Genomic DNA, 23,363 nt, shown 5'->3' with positions numbered 1-23,363 from the left:
CAAATTCCCAGACAGCCAAGACAACAGAGAGATATTGTACTGAAAAACCAAAAAAGTAAAAATAAAAAATAAATGTGAAAACAGCTCATTTGGACAGAAAGACTTCTATATATTTTTATTTATCATTTATCATTTATTTTATTTTATTGAGACAGGGTTTCTCTGAGTAGCCTCGGCTACAAACCAATAGACCAGGCCTGCCTCTTCTGGGATTAAAGGTAAAGGCAAGTATTAACACACCTAGCTGGAGGAGTTCCCTATCTTACTGGTGTGATTGCTCACACCGGTAACCCCAGCCTTTGGAAGACAAGACATGTGAATCCTTAGTTTCAGGCCAGCATGGGTTGAAAGTGAGAGTCTGTCTTGAACCAAATATGACAAAACACAGCTCAAAAGAAAGATTGAGGAGCTGGAGAGATGGCTCAGAGGTTGAGGGCATTTGTTGCTCTTGTAAAGGCCTGGGTTTGGTTTCTAGCATCCCAAAGATTGCACGTAATTCTAGTTCCAAGGCATCCAACGCCCCCTTGTGGCTTTCTGAGGCACTTCACGCACAAAGTGAACATACCTAAATGGGAGCAACAGCTCAGACACATTAAAGACAAACACTTTAATCTTATTATAAAATAAAGGTATTTAAAATCAGTATCTTAAAGATAGCAGTTATTCCTAGGTTTTAATGTGGTTTTAATAAACTAGTAATACTGCAGGTGTAGTGGGTCCTACCTTTAATCCCAGCACTTGGGAGGCATGGGCAGGTGACCTCTGAATTTGAGGACAGTCCCTGTTTCATCAGCTGCACCCCCCCCCCAGTAAAAATGAGCATAAATAACCAGAAACACTATTACTTCTTTGAATAAGGCTCAAATGGTTCAAGATAAAAACGAAATCTCCAGAGAAACCCTGTCTTGAGAAACCAAACCAAACCAACCAACCAACCAACCAACCTGAGAGAGAGAGAGAGAGAGAGAGAGAGAGAGAGAGAGATCTCATACACACTAATAGAACTTTGGAATTCAAAATCTTGCACAGTTTAGGGAAGAACAAAGAACCTAAGCAGGTTAGCTGACACAAGTCTGGTGACTGGTGTGATCCCTGAACCCACATCAAGGATAAACACAAGATCTTTCAGAAAAGCCAAATAACTAGAAAAGTATATCTGTAACTCATATCAAAGACTATTGTCATACCTAGTGTTGCTAACACACAGCTACCACAGTCATTAAGGAAATTATTAGGGGGAGAAATGGATAAAGAATGTGGACAATCAGCATGGCAATGGTGGCACATGTATTTAATCCCACCACCTGGGAGGCAGATGCAGGTGATCTCTTGAGTTGGAGAAGAGCTGGGGCTACACAGAGAAACACTGTCTCGAAAAAAACCAGAATCTGGACCAGTCATGGGAGAGGAAAAGGAACTAGATTTTTGTGGTGTTGGGGATCAGACCCAAGAGACTTGCACATTCTTTAAGTGGCAGATGCTCTACCACTGAGCCATGCCCCAGTTCCTCACTGGGGGATTCTAGGCAGATGCTCTACCACTGAGCCACGCCCCCAGCCCCTCACTGGGGGATTCTAGGCAGGGGCTCTACCACTGAGCCACGCCCCCAGCCCTCACTGGGGGATTCTAGGCAGGGGCTCTACCACTGAGCCATTGCGCCCCCCCCCCCCGCCCCCTCACTGGGGGATTCTAGGCAGGGGCTCTACCACTGAGCCATGACCCCGGCCCCTCACTGGGGGATTCTAGGCAAGTGTGCTCTCAATGACATATATATTTTGAGCCCCCTTTTCATTCTTAAATGTAAAGATAACTTACAATAAAAATCTTAAAAATGATATATTTTTTTTAACCAGTCTGGTAAGCACTGTACATCTGATACTTGAGCATACTGGCTTGGCAGTCAGAAAATATCCATTTATCGATTACTGGTGGCAACACCAGGAGGCCAATTAGCTGTATCGTTAAAGTTACAAAGGCAAGCCTTCGGCCCAGGATTGTCACTTCTAGAAATCAGACTACAGATATTACCAAGAACAAAAGCATAAGAAGCTAGTAAGATGCACTGTCAATTTTATGGAAACTTAGAGTAAAAAAAAAAAAAGTAGTAGGTATATAACACCATCAAGTGTAAGACTTACTCCACCTTGGAATGGTAGACATGAAAAATGTGTTCAGAACTGAAGCAGTATGCACCTGCACAGGGGCCAATCGGTGTGCACAGGAGACCAGAGGAGGCGTCATACTGCCAGGGGAATGTGATGGGAAACAGGCAACGGTCCACCAGTATATTCCCGGTTCACTACAGCACAGTCACAGAACGCAAAGGAATACAGCCCTAAAGGAGCAGACATACTGGTTGGGTGGTTCTCCAAGGTATTTTCATAATAAATCACAATACGCAAACCAAAATATGTCAACTTTGTGAAGAAATAAAATATTATGTATAAATAACGAAATAAGGACGGAAACTGCCTTCAGAGGCTGCAAGGAGGGAAGTACAGAAGACTTTCAGTCCTTCATATTCTTGGGGCTTATGAATAGATGAATTACAAAAACAAAACTTTTAAAAAATGAAAAATAAAATCCCAGAAATTTGGTATGTTTGAAAGCACGATTTATCACATACTATATACAATATTTATGTTGCTTGCCATTCGCAATGTCTCAGAGACACAAAATCCGTCTTACACTGTACGCTCATGTTGACTCCGATGTGAAGACTGTGTGTGTCTGACAAGGTCAAGTTCTTGACATAAACTTCGTCCTAAAAGCAGTTTTAACTCTTCACGCTGATGTTTCTTCGTCGTGGGCTGTACTACTGGCAATTTTAAGTCTAAAGTTTTACAACATCACCCTTATCAACGAAGCCACGAGGATGGTCATTTTCCATAACACAAGAAATCTCAACCAATCATAAACTCAAGAAACGGTAGAGGAGTCTTACGATGCCTTTGACATTTTCCCCCCAACCCAATTTTCTGACGCCTTCCCCCCTCCAACGAAGCCCTGACTCATTCTCTTTTGGACTTTCTGAAAACCAAGTTGCAGGATGGGGTTTCACTTGGATGCCGAGGTTTGGGTGCCGTGCCCACCCCCGAGCCCGACTCCTCACTCTCTGTGGATGAACTTATCGCAACCCAGTTCTTCTATTAGAGGATTGATCACCTCTGACGCAGTCAGGGCTATGGTAAACGTTAAAATGTCAAAATCCACCCTCTGGGGGTTGCGCAGGTACTCTATGTCGAAGGCTGCCTCCCTGGCTCTGCAGGCCTCCACGAAGCGCCGGCGGCGCTCCTCCAGCTCCTGGATCCGGCCGGGGGCGATCGGGTAATTCTCCAGGTAGTGCCGCAGAAACTGCTGGTAATTGATGCCTAAGACGCTGAGGGGGTGGCGGAAGCGCATGTACGGCATCGCCGCCAGGCCGCCCGCCCTGGACCGGGGCCTGCCCTCCGGAGCCTCCTCCTCAAGCGGCTCGCCCAGCAGCCGGGCCACCTCCGCCATCCGGGCTTCCCTTGACCCCGCCGCCACCGGGCCTTCCCGGGCCGCTGCGCCGCCACGGGCCGCCGCCGCCGGGCCTCCCCGGGCCGTCGCCGCGGAGCCACCCCGGGCCTCCGCCGCCCGGCCTTCCCGGGCTGCAGCCGCCCGGCCTCTCCTGGCCGCCGGGGCTGCGGAGTCTTCCCGGGCCGCCGCCATCCGGCCTCCCCGGATCTCCTCAGGTCGCGCCGGACCCGGGAGCGCACGCCGCCCGCCGCCTACCTCGGCCTGCCGCAGCCCGCGGTCGCCGCTCGCTGCTCCCGTCCGCCGGACGCTGCTGACTGCGGGCAGCTGCGACATGTCGGACCGCGGGGTCAGCACCGCTGCTCGCGGAGATCCGGGAATAACGGGACAGTGAGGCCCGGGGCGTTCACGCGAGGGCGCGTACACGAGCGCAATGCGCACGGGTAAGCGTCGCGTGCCCCGCCATCTGCGCAGGCGTAGCTCCAACGCCGAAGCCGAGGGGCAGTGCGCACGCGTGTCCTCCGGTCCAGGGCACTTGCTACCTAGCCGTCAGAAGAGCCATTGCACCCTTTCGGTCGAAGGGTGGGGATCTATTTCACATTTCTACCAACCGGTTTAAGTTTCTAAATTTAATTTTAGTTTTAAAATTAGTCTTTAAAATTTTGTTTATTTGTATGTATTTTTTTTTTTTATGTACATGATGGTTTGCTTGCCTGTTTGTATGCGCACCGCATACATAACAATGCCAGCAGAAACCAGAAGAAGGCGCTGGATCCTGTGGAACTGGAGTTATGGGAAGCCTGCTGGGTGTTGGGATTTGAACCTTTACCAGAGTAGTTAGTACTCTTAGCCTTGCAGCCACGTCTCTAGTCTCTTGATTGTGTTTTTGAAGCAGTTTCATGAAGTTCAGTCTGCCAAGGATGGCCTTAAACTCCTAATCTCCCTGCCTCTGCTTCTTGAGTCTGGGATGACAGGCATGTCTCAACCTAGTATAGGCAATTATTAACTATGTTAACCTATTGACTATACTATGATTTATCAAAAGAAAAACATAAATAGATAGACTGTTAACTGAACAAAAGGCCAACAAGGTGGCACAGTGGGTAAAGTAACTTTCCCCAAAGTCTGATGACCAGAAACTCACATGATGGAAGGAGAAAAGTGACCCCCAAAAGTTGTTCTCTGAAGTCTTCGTGCGTGTGAACATGTTGAGAAAAGAACAGGACAGTAAAAGAGAGTAGCTGTCTCCTGTGAGAGTAGCTGTCTCCTGTGAGTCAGCTGCTCACAGACACTCTAGACCTCTAGTGAAACTGCAGACATCTTGGTGTGTACTGGGAGCCAAGCCCTTCCTGTCACGGATGCCACTTAGTCAATTATCTATTTTTCTTTGTGGACTCTTAAATATCACTCTTTCCCAAAGTCAGACCCCGAGTTGAGGAAACAGGTTTTGGAAACAGAAGGGGCTCTAGATGTGCGGGGCATGGTAAATATGGCTCTGGCAGGCCTCACTCTTCTCTCCTATTCCCAATGCTTTGCTAAGAAAACTGTAAGATTACATCTCTAAAGCTGGCCACTAAGGCCTATTCCTTCCCTTGGTCACTTCCTCCTCCTGAAGCTATCAAAGTCCAGCTTGCAAAGCGTTGAAGTCTGGTAATCAATAGCTCCCCTTGGCTGTCCTAATTAACCTGTCCAATCAAAATTAAACACCTCACCCTATCACAGGGTTTCCCTCCTAATAATGCTATTCCTTGTGGACCAAGCATTCACACATACGAGTCTGTATGGGCCATTCCTATTCGAGCCACCTCAGTTGTGTGTGTTTTTAAAGGCTCACAGCATTTCCCTGAGCATCCTAGGAACCGAGTCTTTGAACATGCAGACTTTGAGGGATACTCATCTAAACTGTAGAAATAGTACAAGAAGGGGTTGGGGTGTCAGCTCAGCTGTAGGCCATGCTGTGTAGCAGCTTTCTCTGAGAGGGAAACATTCCAGTCTGCAGGTAAGCTCCTTAAGCAGGAAGGTAAATATCTCAAAATGGCTTCAGGAAGTCCCTGAAACTGACCAGATTCACTAGGCCTCCACTTCCCAAAGTAAACAAGCCAAGCTGCTGAGAGTCAGTCTCAGACAAGCCAAGCTGCAAAGAAGCTCTTAGACCAGACCAGCTGCCTGGAAGAAGCAGAAACCAGCTAAGCTGCCGGGAAGCGGTTTAGACCAGTTGAGTCGCCTGAAGAACACTCTTTAACATGTTTAGCTGTCTCCAGGGTGCTCCACGTTCCCAGCTTTGTAAGCTGTCACTCATGCTGGGGCTTTAGTGATATAGCTTGTCTGTGAGTCATTTCTACTCCTGAAGGAACCCCAATACAATTCATTGGTTCACCAAATTCGACTGTGGTGATATCTGTACTGATCTGTTGTGGGCTCTGAAAGGATCGGAACTGGCCCAGTACCCCTAAGACCAAGCTTACATCATCCAGCATCTGTTACCTGCCAAACCATCGCTCCAGCCCTTGCCTAGTGGAATCTGAGGTTCAGATGCAGTGCCAGTCAGCACCACGGACAGCACCAGAGGATTTCCCAATTGGGAGAGTGGGGCGGCAAACTCAGTATATTTTCTTTTTCTTTTTTTAAAAAACTAAACTAATAAAATTTATTTTAAAATATACAACTCAGTATTGATATTTTTTAAGTCATCAAAATAATTTATAATAGTTAAATGCCCCTTCAACATACATGATATCTGTTGAAGCTAAAAGTATTATGCACTCAACCAGTCTTTAAAATCTATTTGGCGCACGGATTTCTGAGTTTGAGGCCAGCCTGGTCTACAGAGTGAGTTCCAGGACAGACGGGGCTACACAGAGAAACCCTGTCTTGAAAAACCAAAAAAAAAAAAAAAAAAAAAAAACCTCTATGAAAGAAAATTGTGACAAGTTCCTGATTAGACAGAAACTGTTTCATCTCCAAGGGTGAATGCGCGGTGTAACTGTGGCTTCACAGAATGAATTGGGTAGTGTTCCTTCTGTTTCTATTTTGTGGATCAGTATATTTTCACAGAGAAGAATTTACTGCGGGTTGTCCTCTGACCTTCATGACAGTAAGCACCTGTGTGCTTGTGCGCACCACACACACACACACACACACACACACACACACACACACACAGAGGCACATTGGATGCTGTAGTCAGTATCTCAGACTTTTTGTTGTTTCTGAGACAAGGTTTTTCATGTAGCCCTGGCTTTCCTGGAACATACTATGTTGACAAGGCTGGCTTTGGACTCACAGATATGACTACCTCTACCTCCCAACTATGGGGGTTAAAGCATACAACACATGCCCGGTAGTGGTAGTGCATGCTTTTAATCTCAGCGCTCAGGAGGCAGAGGCAGGCAGTTCTCTGAGTTTTTTGAGGCCAGCATTGTCTACAGAGTGAGTTCCAGGACAGCCAAGACTATACAGAGAAACTCTATCTGGAAAACAAAACAAAACAAACAAAAAACAAACAAACAAAAAACAAACAAAAACCCAACCAGCCAACAAACTCAAACAAACAAACAAACAAAGCATATAATGACACTATACCTACTTGTTGAGAACTGCACTACCAAAAGCCTTGGGGGCTAAATTGTTAGAGTTCATACTGCCCCAAACTGCTCCAGTTCTCGGGTTGGGGTTCAGCAAGAGAGAGAGAGTGAGGATGCATGCGAAGAATGGAGACCAGACAGAGTGTGATTCAACCCCGTTTATTCTTCAGTGTCTCTTTTTCTCTCCAAGTCCCTAGTTCCAGTCCCAAGTTCCAAGTTTCTAGTTCCTAGTACCAAGTCTCAGATCCTAATCCTAGTTCCAGCTGTAATAAGTCTCAAGTCCTTCTCCCTAGTTCTAGCTGTAATAAGTCTCAAGTCCTAATTCTAGTTCTAAGTTGCTAGTCTCTTTCCCAGTTCTAAGTTCCCAGTTCCAAGATACCTTCTTCTGTCTGCCTCTCGCCTTTTATATGTCTCACTTCTAAGTCACGCCTTTAAGTCTTGTCTCTAAATCACTCCTTTAAGTCACACACCTTTAAGTCTCACACACCCAAGGGAAAATCCTGGGTATCTAAAACAAGATGTTATCAGAGTGTGCTCAGCTGTTGTAGGCTGTTGTAAACAAGTCTCTTGTCAGGGTATATGGCTCAAGATGGCTGCAAGGATGATAGCCGCCTTCTGTTGGCTCCCCACACTAGCTTTTCAGACCTTTTTTGTCTGAGATATAACTTTTGGACATCACCTGTGGAAAACAACTGAGAGAAAGATGCATTTAGGGAATAGATCTGGGTGTGATGGCTCTAATCCCAGCATCCAGGTTGTCAGGCTTAGCAGTAAGGACCTTTACTCACTGAGCCAGCTAACTGGCCTCCTTTTAAAAATTGCTTCTTTTTTTTTTTAAAGACATGTAGTGTGTGTGTGTGTGTGTGTGTGTGTGTGAGAGAGAGAGAGAGAGAGAGAGAGAGAGAGAGAGAGAGAGAGAGAGAGAGAGAGAGAGAAGGTACACATGCCTGTGGATACCCATGGACTCCAGCAGAGGGGACTGGATCTCCTGAAGTGCTTAGTCACTTAGCTAATTTTGATAGGGCACCAAGATCTTCACTAGGTGGAGAGATGATCTGATAAACAGATGAATCTTCATCTGTGTTGTAAAAGCCAGTCTTCCAAACATCTTGATCAGATCAGCAGTGCCAGTTTGCAGGAGACATCTAGGGTTAACAATGCTGAGACTTGTTCAGAGAAGAAGGGGTTAGGGAGAGTTACTGGACTTTCACCTGAGGCACCTGATCCTCTCACACATTTGTCTGCCATTGTGCCCTGATTGTGGGTGGCTCCTGGAGTAAACAGTGTGAAGCCAGTGTAAATGACATCCCCAGAGATTGGGGGAAACCATTATCTGACTAAGTGAGACTTCACAGTGCTGCAGATTTGGGACCCTCAGGCTTCAGCAACCTCCACCCATGCTCTGTAAATACACCCAATACACTCATTGGTTTCCCAGGTTGAATTTTGTTGGAATTGTAATTTGGCTCATCTCTGGGACCATGGAGGTGGGAGATTATAATGCCCCTTTAAGGGGGCTGTGGGTGAAGCAACCAGACCCCATAACTTGAAGAAACCAGGCCACACCCTTTTCCACTCTCTCCCTGGGAGAGAGTAAGGAAGCAACTTTCCTGTGGCCAACAGCGCGAACTCTCTCTCTCTCTCAAGATTTATTTATTTACTTTATGCATATGTGTACACTGTCCCTGTCTTCAGACACACCAGAAGAGGGCATCGGATCCCATTACAGATGGTTGTGAGCCACCATGAACTCAGGACCTCTGGCAGAGCAGTCAGTGCTCTTAACCACTGAGCCATCTCTCCAGCTCTAGACAACAGCTCTTAATTTGTGATACCTGGCTCCCCCGTGCTTTTTGCTGTGTATACTATATTAAACTAAATCATATGGTACAAAACCTCCCAGTAGACCCCTCAAAACTTAAAAAAGCCAGATATTTCCTTTGGGGGATTTCTTGAAGGTATTTCTCTAAACACACCTCCCCATTCATGGTGACGCTCTCTCTCTCTCTCTCTCTCTCTCTCTCTCTCTCTCTCTCTCTCGCTATCTCTCTCTCTCTCTCTCTCTCTCTCTCACTATCTCTCTCTCTTTCTCTCCTACTTTCACTTTTAAAAACATTATAACATTCTTATTTTTTTTAAGGTGTGAGAGATGCCTGGCAGGTGTATATGTTGTTCAGGCAGCTTACACTTGCCTGTAACTCTAGCTCCAGAAGGTCCAATACTCAGGTGTGTGTGAGAGATCTTCGTGGTTGACCCATCGATTGGGTTAGCTCGTACCCTGCTTTGTGTAGGCAGGATTTTCCGTAGATGTTTGCAGACCCCTCATTTATCTTGAGCAGGCAAGCAGTTTTTACAGGAATAGAACTAGCAGTTATCACCTATCAACCTTTATATCTTGTAATTACAGCTGAGGCAGCAAACGATTTTGTAAGATTGGACGGTTTTTAAGAACAGCCCAGCAGTTCCAAGAAAGAGGAAGTGAGCTGACAGGGCACAGCTTATACAAGCCAGAAGCTTGCATACGAGAGGAGATATATATATAATGTTTCTATACACACATATACATATATATATACATATCTCACATACACACATCTTAAGCATAGTAATTAAAACCATAAATGTCATGTTAACCATCACAGCATCTCCCCAGAGAAGGACTCCAGCACCCAGCAATTTGCAAAAGAACATGGTGTGACTTTTCTAGTACAGTGTGCAAAAATAAACCTAAAACAAGTTACAGAAGTAAAAATTTTAGAATGAAGTAGTAGTGGTGTTATGGGCTTGGGGTCCAGAGAGTCACCAGTGTGACCATGAATATATTTTAATAAAGAGACTTTTATTCAGATACTGGTCTATACGCTAGACTCAGACTGGGGATTCCCCAAGTATAACTCGCAGCCACATAGGTCAGGGGCTTATAAAAGCAAAGAACATAAAGTTACATTCTGTTTTGCACGTAGAGGTCTTTCCAGTGTCCTAGTTATCTCCAGCAAAACAAGATTTTCTTTACAGAATCAGAAACAAGGACTAGCTTTGTGACCTATTATCTCGAATTAACAATAGTTTCATTAGAGTTGTACAGGCCAGACAATTACAAAAAAACACCCTTACTAGCCCTTAGCCATTGGTAGGTCCAATTTTGCTGTATAGTTCTCTTCAAAACATTTATTTTATTTTATTAATCATTCCATTCTTTTACATCTCAAATGATATCCCACTTTCCAGTTATCCCTCCACAAGCATTCCTCATTCCATAACTTCCCTCCCTTCCCTCCCCTTTGCCTCTATGAGGGTGCTCCTACACCTGCCCATCCTTTCCTGCCCCACCCCTCCAGCATCCCCCTATGGGGGGGCATCAAACCTCCACAGGACCAAGGGCCTTCCCTCCCTTTGATGTCAGACAAGGCCCTCCTCTGCTACCTATGTATCTGGAGCCATGAATCCCTCCCTGTCCCTGGTTGGTGGTCTAGTCCCTGGGAGCACTGGGTGGTACTGCCAGCCAGTATTGTTCTTCCTATGGCATTGCAGTCCCCCTCAGCTCCCCAGTCCTTCCAAGAGCTTCCCCACCATGGTCCCTGAGCTCAGTCTGATGCTTGGCTCCACATCTGCCTTGGTCAGTTGCTGGCTGAACCTCCCAAGGAGCAGCTGAAAGAGTTAAAAATTTTTAAACCTTCCACAAATGGAGTCAAGAGTGAAGATCAGCTTGTTCTGTGTTCTGGGTCCTAGGAAACTAGCTATCCATAAGACAAAATAGATGATAGATTGAATGTTCAGAGCTGGGAGTTCAAGATAGCGTGACCAAGCGCTATGGGTACCAGGAACTAAAAACTGACCATAAGATAGATTGAATAGGGTTTGAGCTGAGAGTTCAAGTTAGCATTCCTGAGCACCCTGGATACCAGGAGAGTTTGAGTTGTGCACCTTGGATACCAGGAGAATTTTGAGTTGGGAGTTCTCAGCATGCCCGTACATCCTGGATACCAGGAACTTGGCTGATGATGTATAGGCTCTTAGAGAATAGCCTGTTCCTTGTACCCTGTCACAAACTAAATAATGGGCTGGGACTTTCCACAGGTGCTCTCCAATAGCCCTCCCTTACTCCCCCTGGGTTGTGGTTTCCCCCCTGAGTTGTGGTTTTGGGCTTTAAATTCTCTCTGTCTCCAAAGCCCCAGGGTCAGACCCCATTGCCCCTGCGTGGGCTACAGGTCTTGACCTCAGTATACTGATTAAAATATGCCTCTTGCTGATTACATCAAGTTTGGTGTCTTACAGTTAATGGGTGGCCGCGAATTCCCGAGGCTTGGGTGAGGTCCTCCATTTGTGGGGGCCTTACACAGCCACGCCAGGTTCCTGTCAGCAAGCGTCTCTTGGCAGTGGTAACAGTGTCTGGTTTGGTGTCTGCCAACAGGATGGATCCCCAGGTGGGGCGGTCCCCGGATGGCCCTTCCTTCAGTCTCTGCTCCAAAAACAGACATTTTAACTTTGGTTCTTTTGTTTGTTTATTTTTTTGGTTAGTTTTGGTTTTTATAGACAAGGTTTATTTGTGTAGTCCTGGCTGGCCTCCAGGTCACAGAGATCCCCCTGCCTCTGCCTCTGGAACATTGGGATTAAAGGCATGTACCACCATTGCCTATCTTAGTGTTTTCTGAGATACTCTCTAAGCTCTGGATGACAGTGACGCACACCTTTAATCCTAGCCCTCAGGAAGCAGAGGCAGGCTGATCTCTGAGTTCGAGGCCAGCCCAATCTATAGAGTGATATAGGCATACATTTTTGTAGCCTATGTTTAATAAACGTTCAACCTCTCCTGTTGCCCACCACCCAGCAGAGGTAGTGGAAGAGAGAAGTTATTAGGATGTGGGGAAGTGGACCTGTTCAGCAGTAGTTCTTTGGGAGCAAGATTGATCTTTGTCAGCAGCTCAGTCCCATAACAAACACCAAATATGACTCAGCAGCTGCAGACCAGTCCTCTCGGCAGGCAGACACCACACACTAACCAGCACCAGTAGTTCTGTCTTGAAGAAACTGCAAGGCTGGCCAACTTGTCTTGAGGCGAGACCTCTGAAGGCACAAGCTGCCACAGTTTAGCTCAATTGGGCAAATTTCTCTCAATGGCTGCATTATCACAAGTTTAGCTCAGCGACACCATATAAGGAAAACCAATAATTCGTGCCTTTACTGAAGAATAGCGAGGCGGAGCAAACCACACCGATGCTCCGTTCTCGTCTCCCACTGTCTGTGGGGTCATATTTATACTTCTTCATCACGTGTCCTTTCTTGTATCTGCTATAGCAAAGCATCCTTTTATCTGTGTCTGCTTCAGGAAAATACTCTTTCAAGTGTCTGCTTTAGCAGGACATCCTTGCACTGGTGTGACCCAGCAAAACATCATTTGACATAACTGACTTAGCAAAGAAACCAAAACTTTCCACTTCAGAATGAGTTCCAGGACAGCCAGGGCTACACAGAGAGACCTTGTCTTGAAAAAACAAAACAAAAAGATACATTGCTAAGCAAAGAGGTAGCAAGGAAAAACAAACTAACAAAGAGACAGACAGACAGACAGACAGTCAGTCAGACAGACTGGGCTTCACAGTTTAAAAAAAAAGGCATCAAAACAGGAGTAATAGCACACTCCTTTAATCCCAGCGATCGATCCAGTAGTGGATCTGAGTTTGCTGTTGGCCTGTTCTACCAGTAGAGTTCCAGGCCAGAGAGGGTTACATGATGAGACCCTGTCCCCAGTAAAGTGTTTTGGATATTTCCTGTATGTATCTATTGGATGTATTTCTGTATTGACTATATATTTTTTTGGACAGGGCATCTCCATATAACCCTTTTGGAACTAATGGCCTCTGACTCCCAGATGTTGGGGTTACGGGCGTGTACCACTAGGCCTGGCTATTAATTTAAGAAAATTATCTTGAGACAGCATCACAGCATAGAGACCGGGTTTACTCTGTAGCCCAGGCTAGCCTTGAATTTAAGTTTTCCCCTCAGCGCCCCCAGTGCGGCGACTGCCGGCCACCATGCAGGGCTTGAAACTTTCTTCTGCTTTTGCGACTATTTTGAGTAGAGGGATGAATCTGGAGTTTACACACCCCCTTCCCGCCCCGCAGTGTCCTCTGTGAAAACTCAAGTCAAAATGGGTTTTGTAGAGTTTGCACAGGAGAGGATTATCCCTCTTGGATTAGGGAGGGTTTGGGCGAGGACTGATGACGTAGGTGTGATTTTATTTAAATTTCCGAGTCCTGTGTCGCTGAGGGCACAGTTTTGGCGGACCGCGAGGTGTTCGGACTGATTGAGAAATCTGCTGCTCAGAGGGATTCTATGTCACGTAAGCAAAGGCAGAAGCTGCGTGGGGGTGGGGGTGAGGGTGGGAGTGGGGGTGGGGGGGGTGGGAGTGGGGGTGGGGGGGTGGGGGTGGAGGTGGGGAGGATGGCTGTGGCTGCTCCAAGATGGGAGACGTCCAACTTCTCCTGGAGTTCCATAGTCAGATCCCATCAAGGGCTACGGACTCCTTTCTCCCCATCCTTCGTAACTTTGGGTGCTGTGTTGTCTTTTTCTATTTTTTATGCTTTCTGAGGCTAGAACCCATGGTATCGCCTGGGCTAAGCAAAGATTCTACTGCTGAGCCATGTCCCAGCAATCTGTTCAACGTTTTCATTAATTACATATAATAATTACATATATTTGTCTGTAGGTGGGTGATTTCGAGTGTTCCTGGAGACCAAGAGAGGGTTAGAGATCCCTGAGACAGAGGTCGTGGGTTCTGGGAATCAAACTGGATTTTTTTTTTTTTTTTTTTTTTTTGCAAGAACAGAATGTGATCTATGAGTTAACGGTAGTTGGAACCGGCCAGTGTGGGTGCTGGGGACAGAACTGGGGTTCTCTGTAAGAGCAGCAAGGGCTCTGAACTGCAGAACCATTTCTACAGTTCCATAAAATATTTTTAAAATACAATTTTATTTAAAAAAAATACATTTAGCCAGGCAGTGGTGGCACATACCTTTAATCCCAGCCCTCCTGCATCGCTGAGGACACAGTCTTGGGGGACCTCTAAGTGTTCGAATTTGGAGGGGACAGAGACAGGACCTCTTAGTTCAAGACCAGCCTGATCTACAGAGCTAGTTTGGGAATAGCCAGGGCTATACAAAAACCCTATCCCCCCAAACAAACAAAACAAACACATTTATCTCTCCATCTCCTGCATTCAATTTTGAAAACTATTATGATAGTCATTGGTATATATTAATTGTACAAAATAATGAGTTTCATATTCATATACATGTTGGATAATATTTACCCCCCACTATGGCCTCCAAGACACCCTCCAAGTCTTTTGTATGATGCTCCTACTTTTCTTCCTTTTCTCTCCCTTTCCCCTCCTTCCCCTGTCTGACAGGCTTTCTCTGCACAGCCCTGGCTGTCCTGGAACCCACCATGTAGACTAGGCCGCCTGCCTCTGCCTCCCGAGTGCTGGGATTGAAGGCATGTGCCACCACACTATGCTTATTTATTATAGTTTTTAGTTTAGCTCTCAGAGGGAAGGAGTGTGGTGTTTTGGTGAGTCTGGCTTACCTACCTTAACAGAATGGTCTCCAGTTATTTGCACTGATAGTTCCCTCTTGTCACTGAACACAACTTCCCAGTGACTCAGGCTGCATTTTTTCATCCTTTGATTCACTGATAAACATCTATGCTGACTCCCTCTCTTGGCTACTGTGAATATGGCCACAGTTGGCATGGATGTTCAGGTGACTATTTGGCATTCTGCTTTAGACCCCTTTGGGTAGATGGTGAGGAATGGCACCTCACCATCATACAATGGATCATACAATAATTCTAATTTTCATGTTCTGAGGAACTTCCATATTGGTTTATATAGTGGCTACACTAATTTACATGTTCACTGATAGTGTGTGAGTAGAGTCTCCCACAGTCCTCACCAGCATTCATTCATCATTCATTCATTCATTCATCCTCTCCCTCTCGTCCTCTTTTCTTCCTTTCTTCCTTCCTTTCAGGTTATTTGCTGGGTGTGGTGACTTTTTCTTGTGGGTTATGCTTAAATCCAACATAAATCCAACATAACTTAAACACCAGGTCAATGCAGATGACAAAAAGTTATTGTAATCAAGCCTCTACTGATTGATCAGGGCTGCAGAACAGACTCGGGAGCTAAACTACGACCCTGAAGGGACAAGGATGTTGAATATTTCTTTATCGTTTCAGCCATCTGGTATTCCTCAGTTGAGAATTCTTTGTTTAGCTCTGTACCCCATTTTTAATAGGGTTATTTGGTTCTCTGGTGTCTAACTTCTTGAGTTCTTTGCATATATTGGATATTAACCCTCTGTTGGATGTAGGATTGGTAAAGATCTTTTCCCAATCTGTTGGTTGCCGTTTTGTCCTATGACAGTGTCCTTTGCCTTACAGAAGCTTTGCAATTTTATGAGGTCCCATTTGTCAATTTTTGATCTTAGAGCATAAGCCATTGGTGTTCTGTTCAGGAAATTTCCCCCTGTGCCCATGTGTTCAAGGCTCTTCCCCACTTTCTCTTCTATTAGTTTCAGTGTATCTAGTTTTATGTGTAGGTCCTTGATCCACTTGGAGTTGAGCTTTGTACAAGGAGATAACAATGGATTAATTTGCATTCCTCTACATGCTGACCTCCAGTTGTACCAGCACCATTTGTTGAAAATGCTGTCTTTTTTCCACTGGATGGTTTTCCACTGGATGGTTTTAGCTCATTTGTCAAAGATCAAGTGACCATAGGTGTGTGAGTTCATTTCTGGGTCTTCAATTCTATCCCATTGATCTTCCTGCCTGTCTCTGTACCAATACCATTCAGTTTTATCACTATTGCTCTGTAGTACAGCTTGAGGTCAGGAATGGTGATTCCCCCAGAAGTTCTTTTTTTTTATTGGATATTATACTTATATTTCAGATTTTATCCCCTTACCCCATTCCCCCCACCACCCAGGAACCCCCTATCCCATCCCCCCTCCTCCTGCTTCTATGAAGATGTGCTCCCACCTACCCCCCCACTCCCACCTCCCCACCCTAAAATCTGCCCCCCACTCGGTGTTCAGCCTTCATGGGACCAAGGATCTCCTCTCCCACCTATGCCCAACAAGGCCATCCTCCCCTACATATACAGATAGAGTAATGGGTCCCTCCCTATGTGCTCCCAGGCTGGTGGTTTAGACCCTAGGGAGCTCTGGTTGGTTGGTATTGTTGATCTCTTCATGGGGCCACAAACCCTTTCAGCTCCTTCAGTCTTCTCTCTAACTCCTCCATTGGGAACCCCTTGATCAGATCAATGGTTAGCTGTGAGTATCCGCCTCTGAATATGTCAGACCCTGAAAGCTCCTTTTTTTGTTGAGAATAGTTTTTGCTCTCCTGGGCTTTTTGTTATTCCAAATGAATTTGAGAATTGCTCTTTCTATCTCTATGAAGAATTGAGTTGGAATTTTTGTGAGGATTGCATTGAAGATGGCAATTTTACTATATTAATCCTGCCAATTCATGAGCATGGACAATCTTTCCATCTTCTGAGATCTTCGATTTCTTTCTTCAGGGACTTGAAGTTTTTGTCGTACAGATCTGTTGCTTGTTTGGTTAGATTCACACAGAGGTATTTTATATTATTTGTGACTATTAGGGTGTCATTTCCCTAATTTCTTTCTCACCCTGCTTATCCTTTAAGTAGAGGAAGGATACTGATTTGTTTGAGTTAATTTTATATCCAGCCACTTTGCTGAAGTTGTTTTTCAGGGTTAGGAGTTCTCTGGTGGAAGTTTTGGGGTCACTTAAGTATACTATCATATCATCTGCAAATAGTGATATTCTGACTTCTTCCTTTCCAATGTTTATCCCTTTGACCTCCTTTTGTTGTCTAATTGCTCAGGCTAGGACTTCCAGTACTATATTGACTAGGTAAGGAGAGAGTGGGCAGCCTTGCTTAGTCTCTGATTTTAGTGGAATTGCTCCAAGTTTCTTTCCATTTAATTTGATGTTGGCTACTGGCTTGCTGTATATTGCTTTTACTATGTTTGGGTATGGGCCTTGAATTCCTGATCTTTCCAGGACTTTTACTATGAAGGGATGTTGAATTTTGTCAAATGCTTTCTCAGCATCTAGTGATACGATTATGTGGTTCTTTTCTTTGAGTTTGTTTATGTAGTGGATTATGCTGATGGATTTCCGAATATTGAACCATCCCTGCATTCCTGGGATAAAGTCTACTTCATCATGATGGATGGTTGTTTTGATGTGTTCCTGGATTCAGTTTGCCAGAATTTTATTGATTATTTTTGCATCGATACTCATAAGGGAGATGGGTCTGAAGTTCTCTTTCTTTGTTGTGTTTTTGTGTAGTTTAGGTATGAGTGTAATTGTGGCTTCATAGAATGAATTGGGTAGTGTTCTTCTGTTTCTATTTTTGGAATAGTTTGAAGAGAATTGGTATAAGGTCTTCTTTGAAGGTCTGATAGAATTCTGCACTAAAACCATCTGGTCTTGTGCTTTTTTTAAAAAAAATTGGGAGACTATTAATGACTGCTTCTGTTTCTTTAGGGGTTATGGGACTGTTTATATGGTTTATCTGATCCTGATTTAATTTGGGTACCTGGTATCTGTCTAGAAAATCGCTAATTTCATCCAGAATTTCCAGTTTTGTTGATCCTACTACAGTTTTTGTAGTAGGATCTGCTGAGGTTTTGGATTTCCGTAGTTTCTGTTGTTATGTCTCCCTTTTCATTTCTGATTTTGTTTTCATTTCTGTCTCTGTGCCCTCTGGTTAGTCTGGCTAAAGGTTTATCTCTCTTGTTGGTTTTCTCAAAGAACCAGCTCCTGGTTTTGTTGATATTTTATATAGTTCTTTCTGTTTCTACTTGGTTGATTTCAGCCCTGAGTTTGATTATTTCCTGCTGTCTACTCCTCTTGGGTGTATTTGCTTCTTTTTGTTCTAGAGCTTTCAGGTGTGCTGTCAAGCTGGTAGTGTATGCTCTTCAGTTTCTTTTTGGAGGCACTCAGAGCTATGAGTTTTCCTCTTAGCACTGCTTTCATTGTGTCCCATAAGTTCGGATATGTTGTGCCTTCATTTTCATTGAATCCTAAAAAGTCTTTAATTTCTTTCTTTCTTTATTCCTTGACAAAGTTATCATTGAGTAGGGTGTTATTCAGCTTCCATGTGTATGTTGCTTTTGTTGTTACTGAAGACCTGCCTTAGTCTGTGGTGATCTGATAGGCTGCATAGGATTATTTCAATCTTGTATCTGTTGAGGCCTATTTTGCGACTGATTATATGGTCGATTTTGGAGAAGGTACCATGAGGTGCTGATAAGAAGGTATATTTATTCTTTTGTTTTAGGATTCTGTAGGCATCTGTTAAATCTATTTGGTTCATAACTTCTCTTAGTTTCACTGTGTCTCTGTTTGTTTAGTTTCTGTTTTTCAGGAGTCATAATGGGACAAGCTAATAACTAGCAGGTGATCATCCTGAAATGGCTTCCCTTGGATCTATGACAGGTCCGCCCTTATTCAGCAAGGCTGTAAGGGACTCATTTTAGGAAAGATTCCTGCTATTAATATGCTTTTCCTATTATTATTAAACATATGTAACAATCACTAAGCAATAGCACACCCTTTGGAGCAGATCTCTGCAGATCCATGAAGATGTACTGTCTTGTGGTGATGCTATATAGACAAATAGATGACTCCTTAAGTCTTAATGATGATCCTATAAGAATTCCTAAAATTATATCAGTGATTATTAAGCTCTTTTATAGTGGGACTGCTATTAGGTCCCTTTCTGATAGTCAAAACTGCGATGAGAACTCTGCCCATCTCCTAAGTGTCAGCAGTTCATTGCTCTTAGATACTGACCAGACTTTCTCCTACTCAGAGCACCTTCCAAGAGATTGTAAAACAATTAACCAAAGGTCATAAAAAGGGTTTATTATAGGTGCTAGGACAGAAGATAAAATATTGACTGGCTTTATCTATACAAAACTTCACTAATAACTTAGTTATGGTTTTAAATCTTCAGTGAACCTGAGGAGGTAGACAGGTGATGGGTGTTTAGCCAGATAATCCTAATGGATATGCATGTAAACATTCTCTGTTGTAAACTTCTATTTCAATTTATGATTTGATTTTTGGTGTGAACTTGTGATGAACTTTGTAACATGTGATCATGTATGCTGAAAGATGTATAAGTACTAAGGACAAAGAGATGAGAGGCAGATAGAATAGAGAGAGAGAGGAAATTTTTCCTTTCCCCACTTAGGGTCTTTCCACTTTTCCCCTTAGGTAGCTTTCATAGGAAACTTTTCACACTTAGTAATAAACACTATAACCACATCTCTAAGTGTCTTTTCTTCCTGCGACCTCAGACTAGCAGGCATAAGTTAGGGCCCAGCAGTTCCTGCTGAGATAGAACAAAGGCTATTTATTTAATTCTTTGCTGTTTTTAGGATGAGGTGCTAAGTGCCAGAAACTGCAGTTTCTGGCCTCAGAGAATCACAGAAGGCAGGTCAGCTACAGTAGCATAGTAACTTAGCTAAGTAAACTTCTATTATACGGCAACCCTAAACACCTCCTAAGATAAAATCTAAACACACCCCCCCCCCCGTTGATGCTCTTCCCCCTCCGCTGCCTCAAGAAGAACCGACAAGAAGAAAGAAGATTCCCTCCCCCCCCCACTGGGCTGGGCCCTGGCATGTTTCCATGATCTGTCCGTTGATAAGAGTGGGATGTTGAAGTCTCCCACTATTATTGTGTGAGGTGCAATGTGTGCTTTGACCTTTAGTAAAGTTTCTTTTATGAATGTGATTGCCCTTGCATTTGGAGCATAAATGTTTAGAATTGAGAGTTCATCTTGGTAGATTTTTTCCATCAATGAGTGTGAAGTGTCCTTCCTTGTCTTTTTAAATTACTTTTGGTTAAAAGTCGACTTTATTTGATATTAGAATGGCTACTTCAGCTTGTTTCTTGGACCATTTGCTTGGAAAATTGTTTTCCAGCCCTTTACTCTGAGGTAGTGTCTGTCTTTGACACTGACGTGTGTGTTTCTTCTATGCAGCAAAATGCTGGGTCCTGTTTACATATCCAGTCTGTTAGTCTATGTCTTTTTATTGGGGAATTGAGTTCATTGATGTTAAGAGATATTAAGGGATAGCGATTAAGGAATAGTTGCTTCCTGTTATTTTTGTTGTTAGAGGTGGAATTATGTTTGTGTTGCTATCTTCTTTTAGGTTTGTTGAAAGATTACTTTTTTTGTTTTTTCTAGGTTTCTCTCCTTGTGTTGGAGTTTTTCATCTATTATCCTTTGTAGGGCTGGATTTGTGGAACAATATTGTGTAAATCTGGTTTTGTCATGGAATATCTTGGTTTCTCCATCTATGGTAATTGAGAGTTTTGCTGGGTATAGTAGTCTGGACTGGCACTTGTGTTCTCCTAGGGTCTGTATGACATCTGCCCAGGATCTTCTAGCTTTCATAGTCTCTGGCAAGAAGTCTGGTGTAATTCTTACAGGTCTGCCTTTTTTCTTCTTTTTTATTGGATATTATATTTACATTTCAGATTTTATTCCTTTACCCCATTCCCCCCACCACCCAGGAACCCCTTATCCCATCCCCCCTCCTCTTGCTTCTATGAGGATGTGCCCCCACTTACCCCCCACTGCCACCTCCCCACCCTCGAATTCCCCCTCCCCTCCACACTCAGTGTTCAGCCTTCATGTGACCAAAGATCTTTCCCACCTATGCTCGACAAGGCCATCCTCCCCTTCATATACAGCTGGAGTCATGGGTCCCTCCCTATGTGCTCCCAGGCTGGTGGTTTAGACACTGGGGAGCTCTGGTTGGTTGGTATTGTTGTTCTCATGGGGCCACCAACTCTTTCAGCTCCTTCAGTCTTCTCTCTAACTTCTCCATTGGGAACCCTTGATCAGATCAATGGTTAGCTGTGAGCATCTGCCTCTGGATATATCAGACTCTGGCAGACCTCTAAGGAGACAGCCATATCAGGCTTCTGTCAGCATGCACTTCCTGACATCCATATCATCGTCTATCTTTGGTGACAGCACATGGGATGGATACCCAGGTGGAATGGTCTCCAGATGGCCCCTCCTTCAGTTTCTGTCCCACACTTTGTCTCCATATTTGCTCCCTTGAGTATTTTGTTACTCCTTCTAAGTAGGACCTAGGCATCCTCACTTGTTCTTCCTTCTTCATGAGCTTCATGTGGTCTGTGAGTTGAATCTTGGCTATTTCAAGCTTTTGGGCTAATATCTGCTTATCAGTGAGTAAATACCATGTGTGTTCTTTTGTGATTGGGTTACCTTACTCAGGATGATATTTTCTAGTTCCATCCATTTACCTAAGAATTTCTCAAATTCATTATTTTTAATAGCTGAGTAATACTCCATTGTGTAAATGTACCACATTTTTTGTATCCATTCCTCTGTTGAAGGACATCTGGGTTCTTTCCAGCTTCTAGCTATTATAAATAAGGCTGCTATGAACATAGTGGAACATATGTCCTTGTTATGTGTTGGAGCATCTTCTGGGTATATGCCCAGGAGTGGTATAGCTGGGTCCTCAGGTAATGCTATGTCCAATTTTCTGAGGAACCGCTAGACTGATTTCCAGAGTGGTTGGTTGTACCAGCTTGCAATCCCACCAACAATGGAGGAGTGTTCTCTTTCTCCACATCCTCGCCAGCATCTACTATCGCCTGAGTTTTTGATCTTAGCCATTCTGACTGGTGTGAGGTGGTATCTCAGGGTTGTTTTGATTTGCATTTCCTTGATGACTAAGGATGTTGAGCATTTCTTAAGGTGCTTCTTGGCCATTCGAGTTTCCTCAGTTGAGAATTCTTTGTTTAGCTCTGTACCCCATTTTTAAATAGGGTTATTTGGTTGTTTGGAGTCTAATTTCTTGAATTCTTTGTATATATTGGATATTAGTCCTCTATCAGATGTAAGATTGGTAAAGATCTTTTCCCAATCTGTTGGTTGCCATTTTGTCTTATTGACAGTGTCCTTTGCCTTACAGAAGCTTTGCAATTTTATGAGGTCCTATTTGCATTTCTTTGACTGTTATGTCAGTGTTCTCTATGGTATCTTCTGCACCTGAGATTCTCTCTTCTATCTCTTGTATTCTGTTGGTGATGCTTGCGTCTATGACTCCTGATCTCTTTCCTAGGTTTTTCTATCTCCAGGGTAGTCTCCCTTTGTGATTTCTTTATTGATTCTATTTCCATTTTTAGATCCTGGATGGTTTTGTTCAATTCCTTTACCTGTTTGATTGTGTTTTCCTGTAATTCTTCTTCTTTTTTTAAAAATTTTTAATGATGAAAACAGAAATATACCTAAAAGCGAAGCTTCTGGAAAAACCATTTGTTCTTCCTTGTCTTGTATTGCTCCTCTAACTTGACCTTGGCCTCCCACCTGGCCTTGCGTTTCAAAGCTGGGTCCCTGAACACATCCTTGTTGACAACAGTCTTGTCCAAGGGGATATCCATGAAGTACCTTGTGGGCATGAGGTGGTTGTAGTTATAAACTTTCACAAAGGACTTGATCTTGGATCGCTTGGCGATTTTCTTCTTGCCCATGGCAGCTGTCACTTTTCAGGGATAGTGGTCAATCCCAGCCACCAGGGCATGGCTGTAAGGGCGGACTGAGTGCCATCATCAATGTTCTTCATGACGACTTTGCTTCTGGAGTAGCATCCAGCCAGGACCAGCACCACCTTTCCCAGTTTCATGAACTTGCCCATTTCAACAGCAAGCAGCCGACACCCAGCAGAAAGCTCCTGTATTTCCTTAAGGGACTATTGTGTTTCCTCTTTAAGGGCTTCTACCTGTTTACCTGTGTTCTTCTGTATTTCTTTAAGGGAGTTATTTATGTCTTTCTTAAAGTCCTCTATCGTCATCATGAGATGTGACTTTAAATCAGGGTCTCGCTTTTCTGGTGTGATGGGGCATCCAGGGCTCACTGTGGTGGGAGAACTGGGTTCTGATGATGCCAAGTAGCCTTGGTTTCTGTTGTTTATGTTCTTGACTTTGCCTCTCACCATCTGGATATCTCTGGTATTAGCTGGTCTTGCTGTCTCTGACTGTGGCTTGTCCCCCTGCAAGCCTGTGTGTCAGCACTCCTGGGAGACCAGTTCTCTCAGGGAGGAATTTGGGTATGGAGAGCTGCAGCATAGGGTCAGCTCTGGGGTGCAGACAGAAACCTGAAGGATCCTGTCCCTGGCTGTTCCTTGG

The 23,363-nt window shown here is 44.2% G+C and overlaps 1 protein-coding gene and 1 pseudogene across 1 annotated transcript; both read right to left on the bottom strand.

The window, feature by feature from the left end:
• Positions 1-88: 88 nt before the first annotated feature.
• Eid2 (EP300 interacting inhibitor of differentiation 2) lies at positions 89-3,993 on the bottom strand. The gene has a single exon (XM_034484890.2). The coding sequence runs from the start codon at positions 3,832-3,834 to the stop codon at positions 3,109-3,111; it is 726 nt and encodes a 241-aa protein (XP_034340781.1). The 5' UTR covers positions 3,835-3,993; the 3' UTR covers positions 89-3,108.
• An 18,453-nt stretch (positions 3,994-22,446) lies between these two features.
• LOC117721504 (large ribosomal subunit protein eL27 pseudogene) lies at positions 22,447-22,873 on the bottom strand (annotated as a pseudogene).
• Positions 22,874-23,363: the final 490 nt, after the last annotated feature.

This window comes from Arvicanthis niloticus, chromosome 1, assembly GCF_011762505.2.
Source record: "Arvicanthis niloticus isolate mArvNil1 chromosome 1, mArvNil1.pat.X, whole genome shotgun sequence".
Classification (NCBI taxonomy): Eukaryota; Metazoa; Chordata; class Mammalia; order Rodentia; family Muridae; genus Arvicanthis; species Arvicanthis niloticus.
This window is presented reverse-complemented; position numbering and strand designations above follow the sequence as displayed.

Coding starts and splice junctions, on each gene's coding strand:
- Eid2 (XM_034484890.2), bottom strand. CDS start 3,834: ATGTCGCAGCTGCCCGCAGTCAGCAGCGTCCGGCGGACGGGAGCAGCG.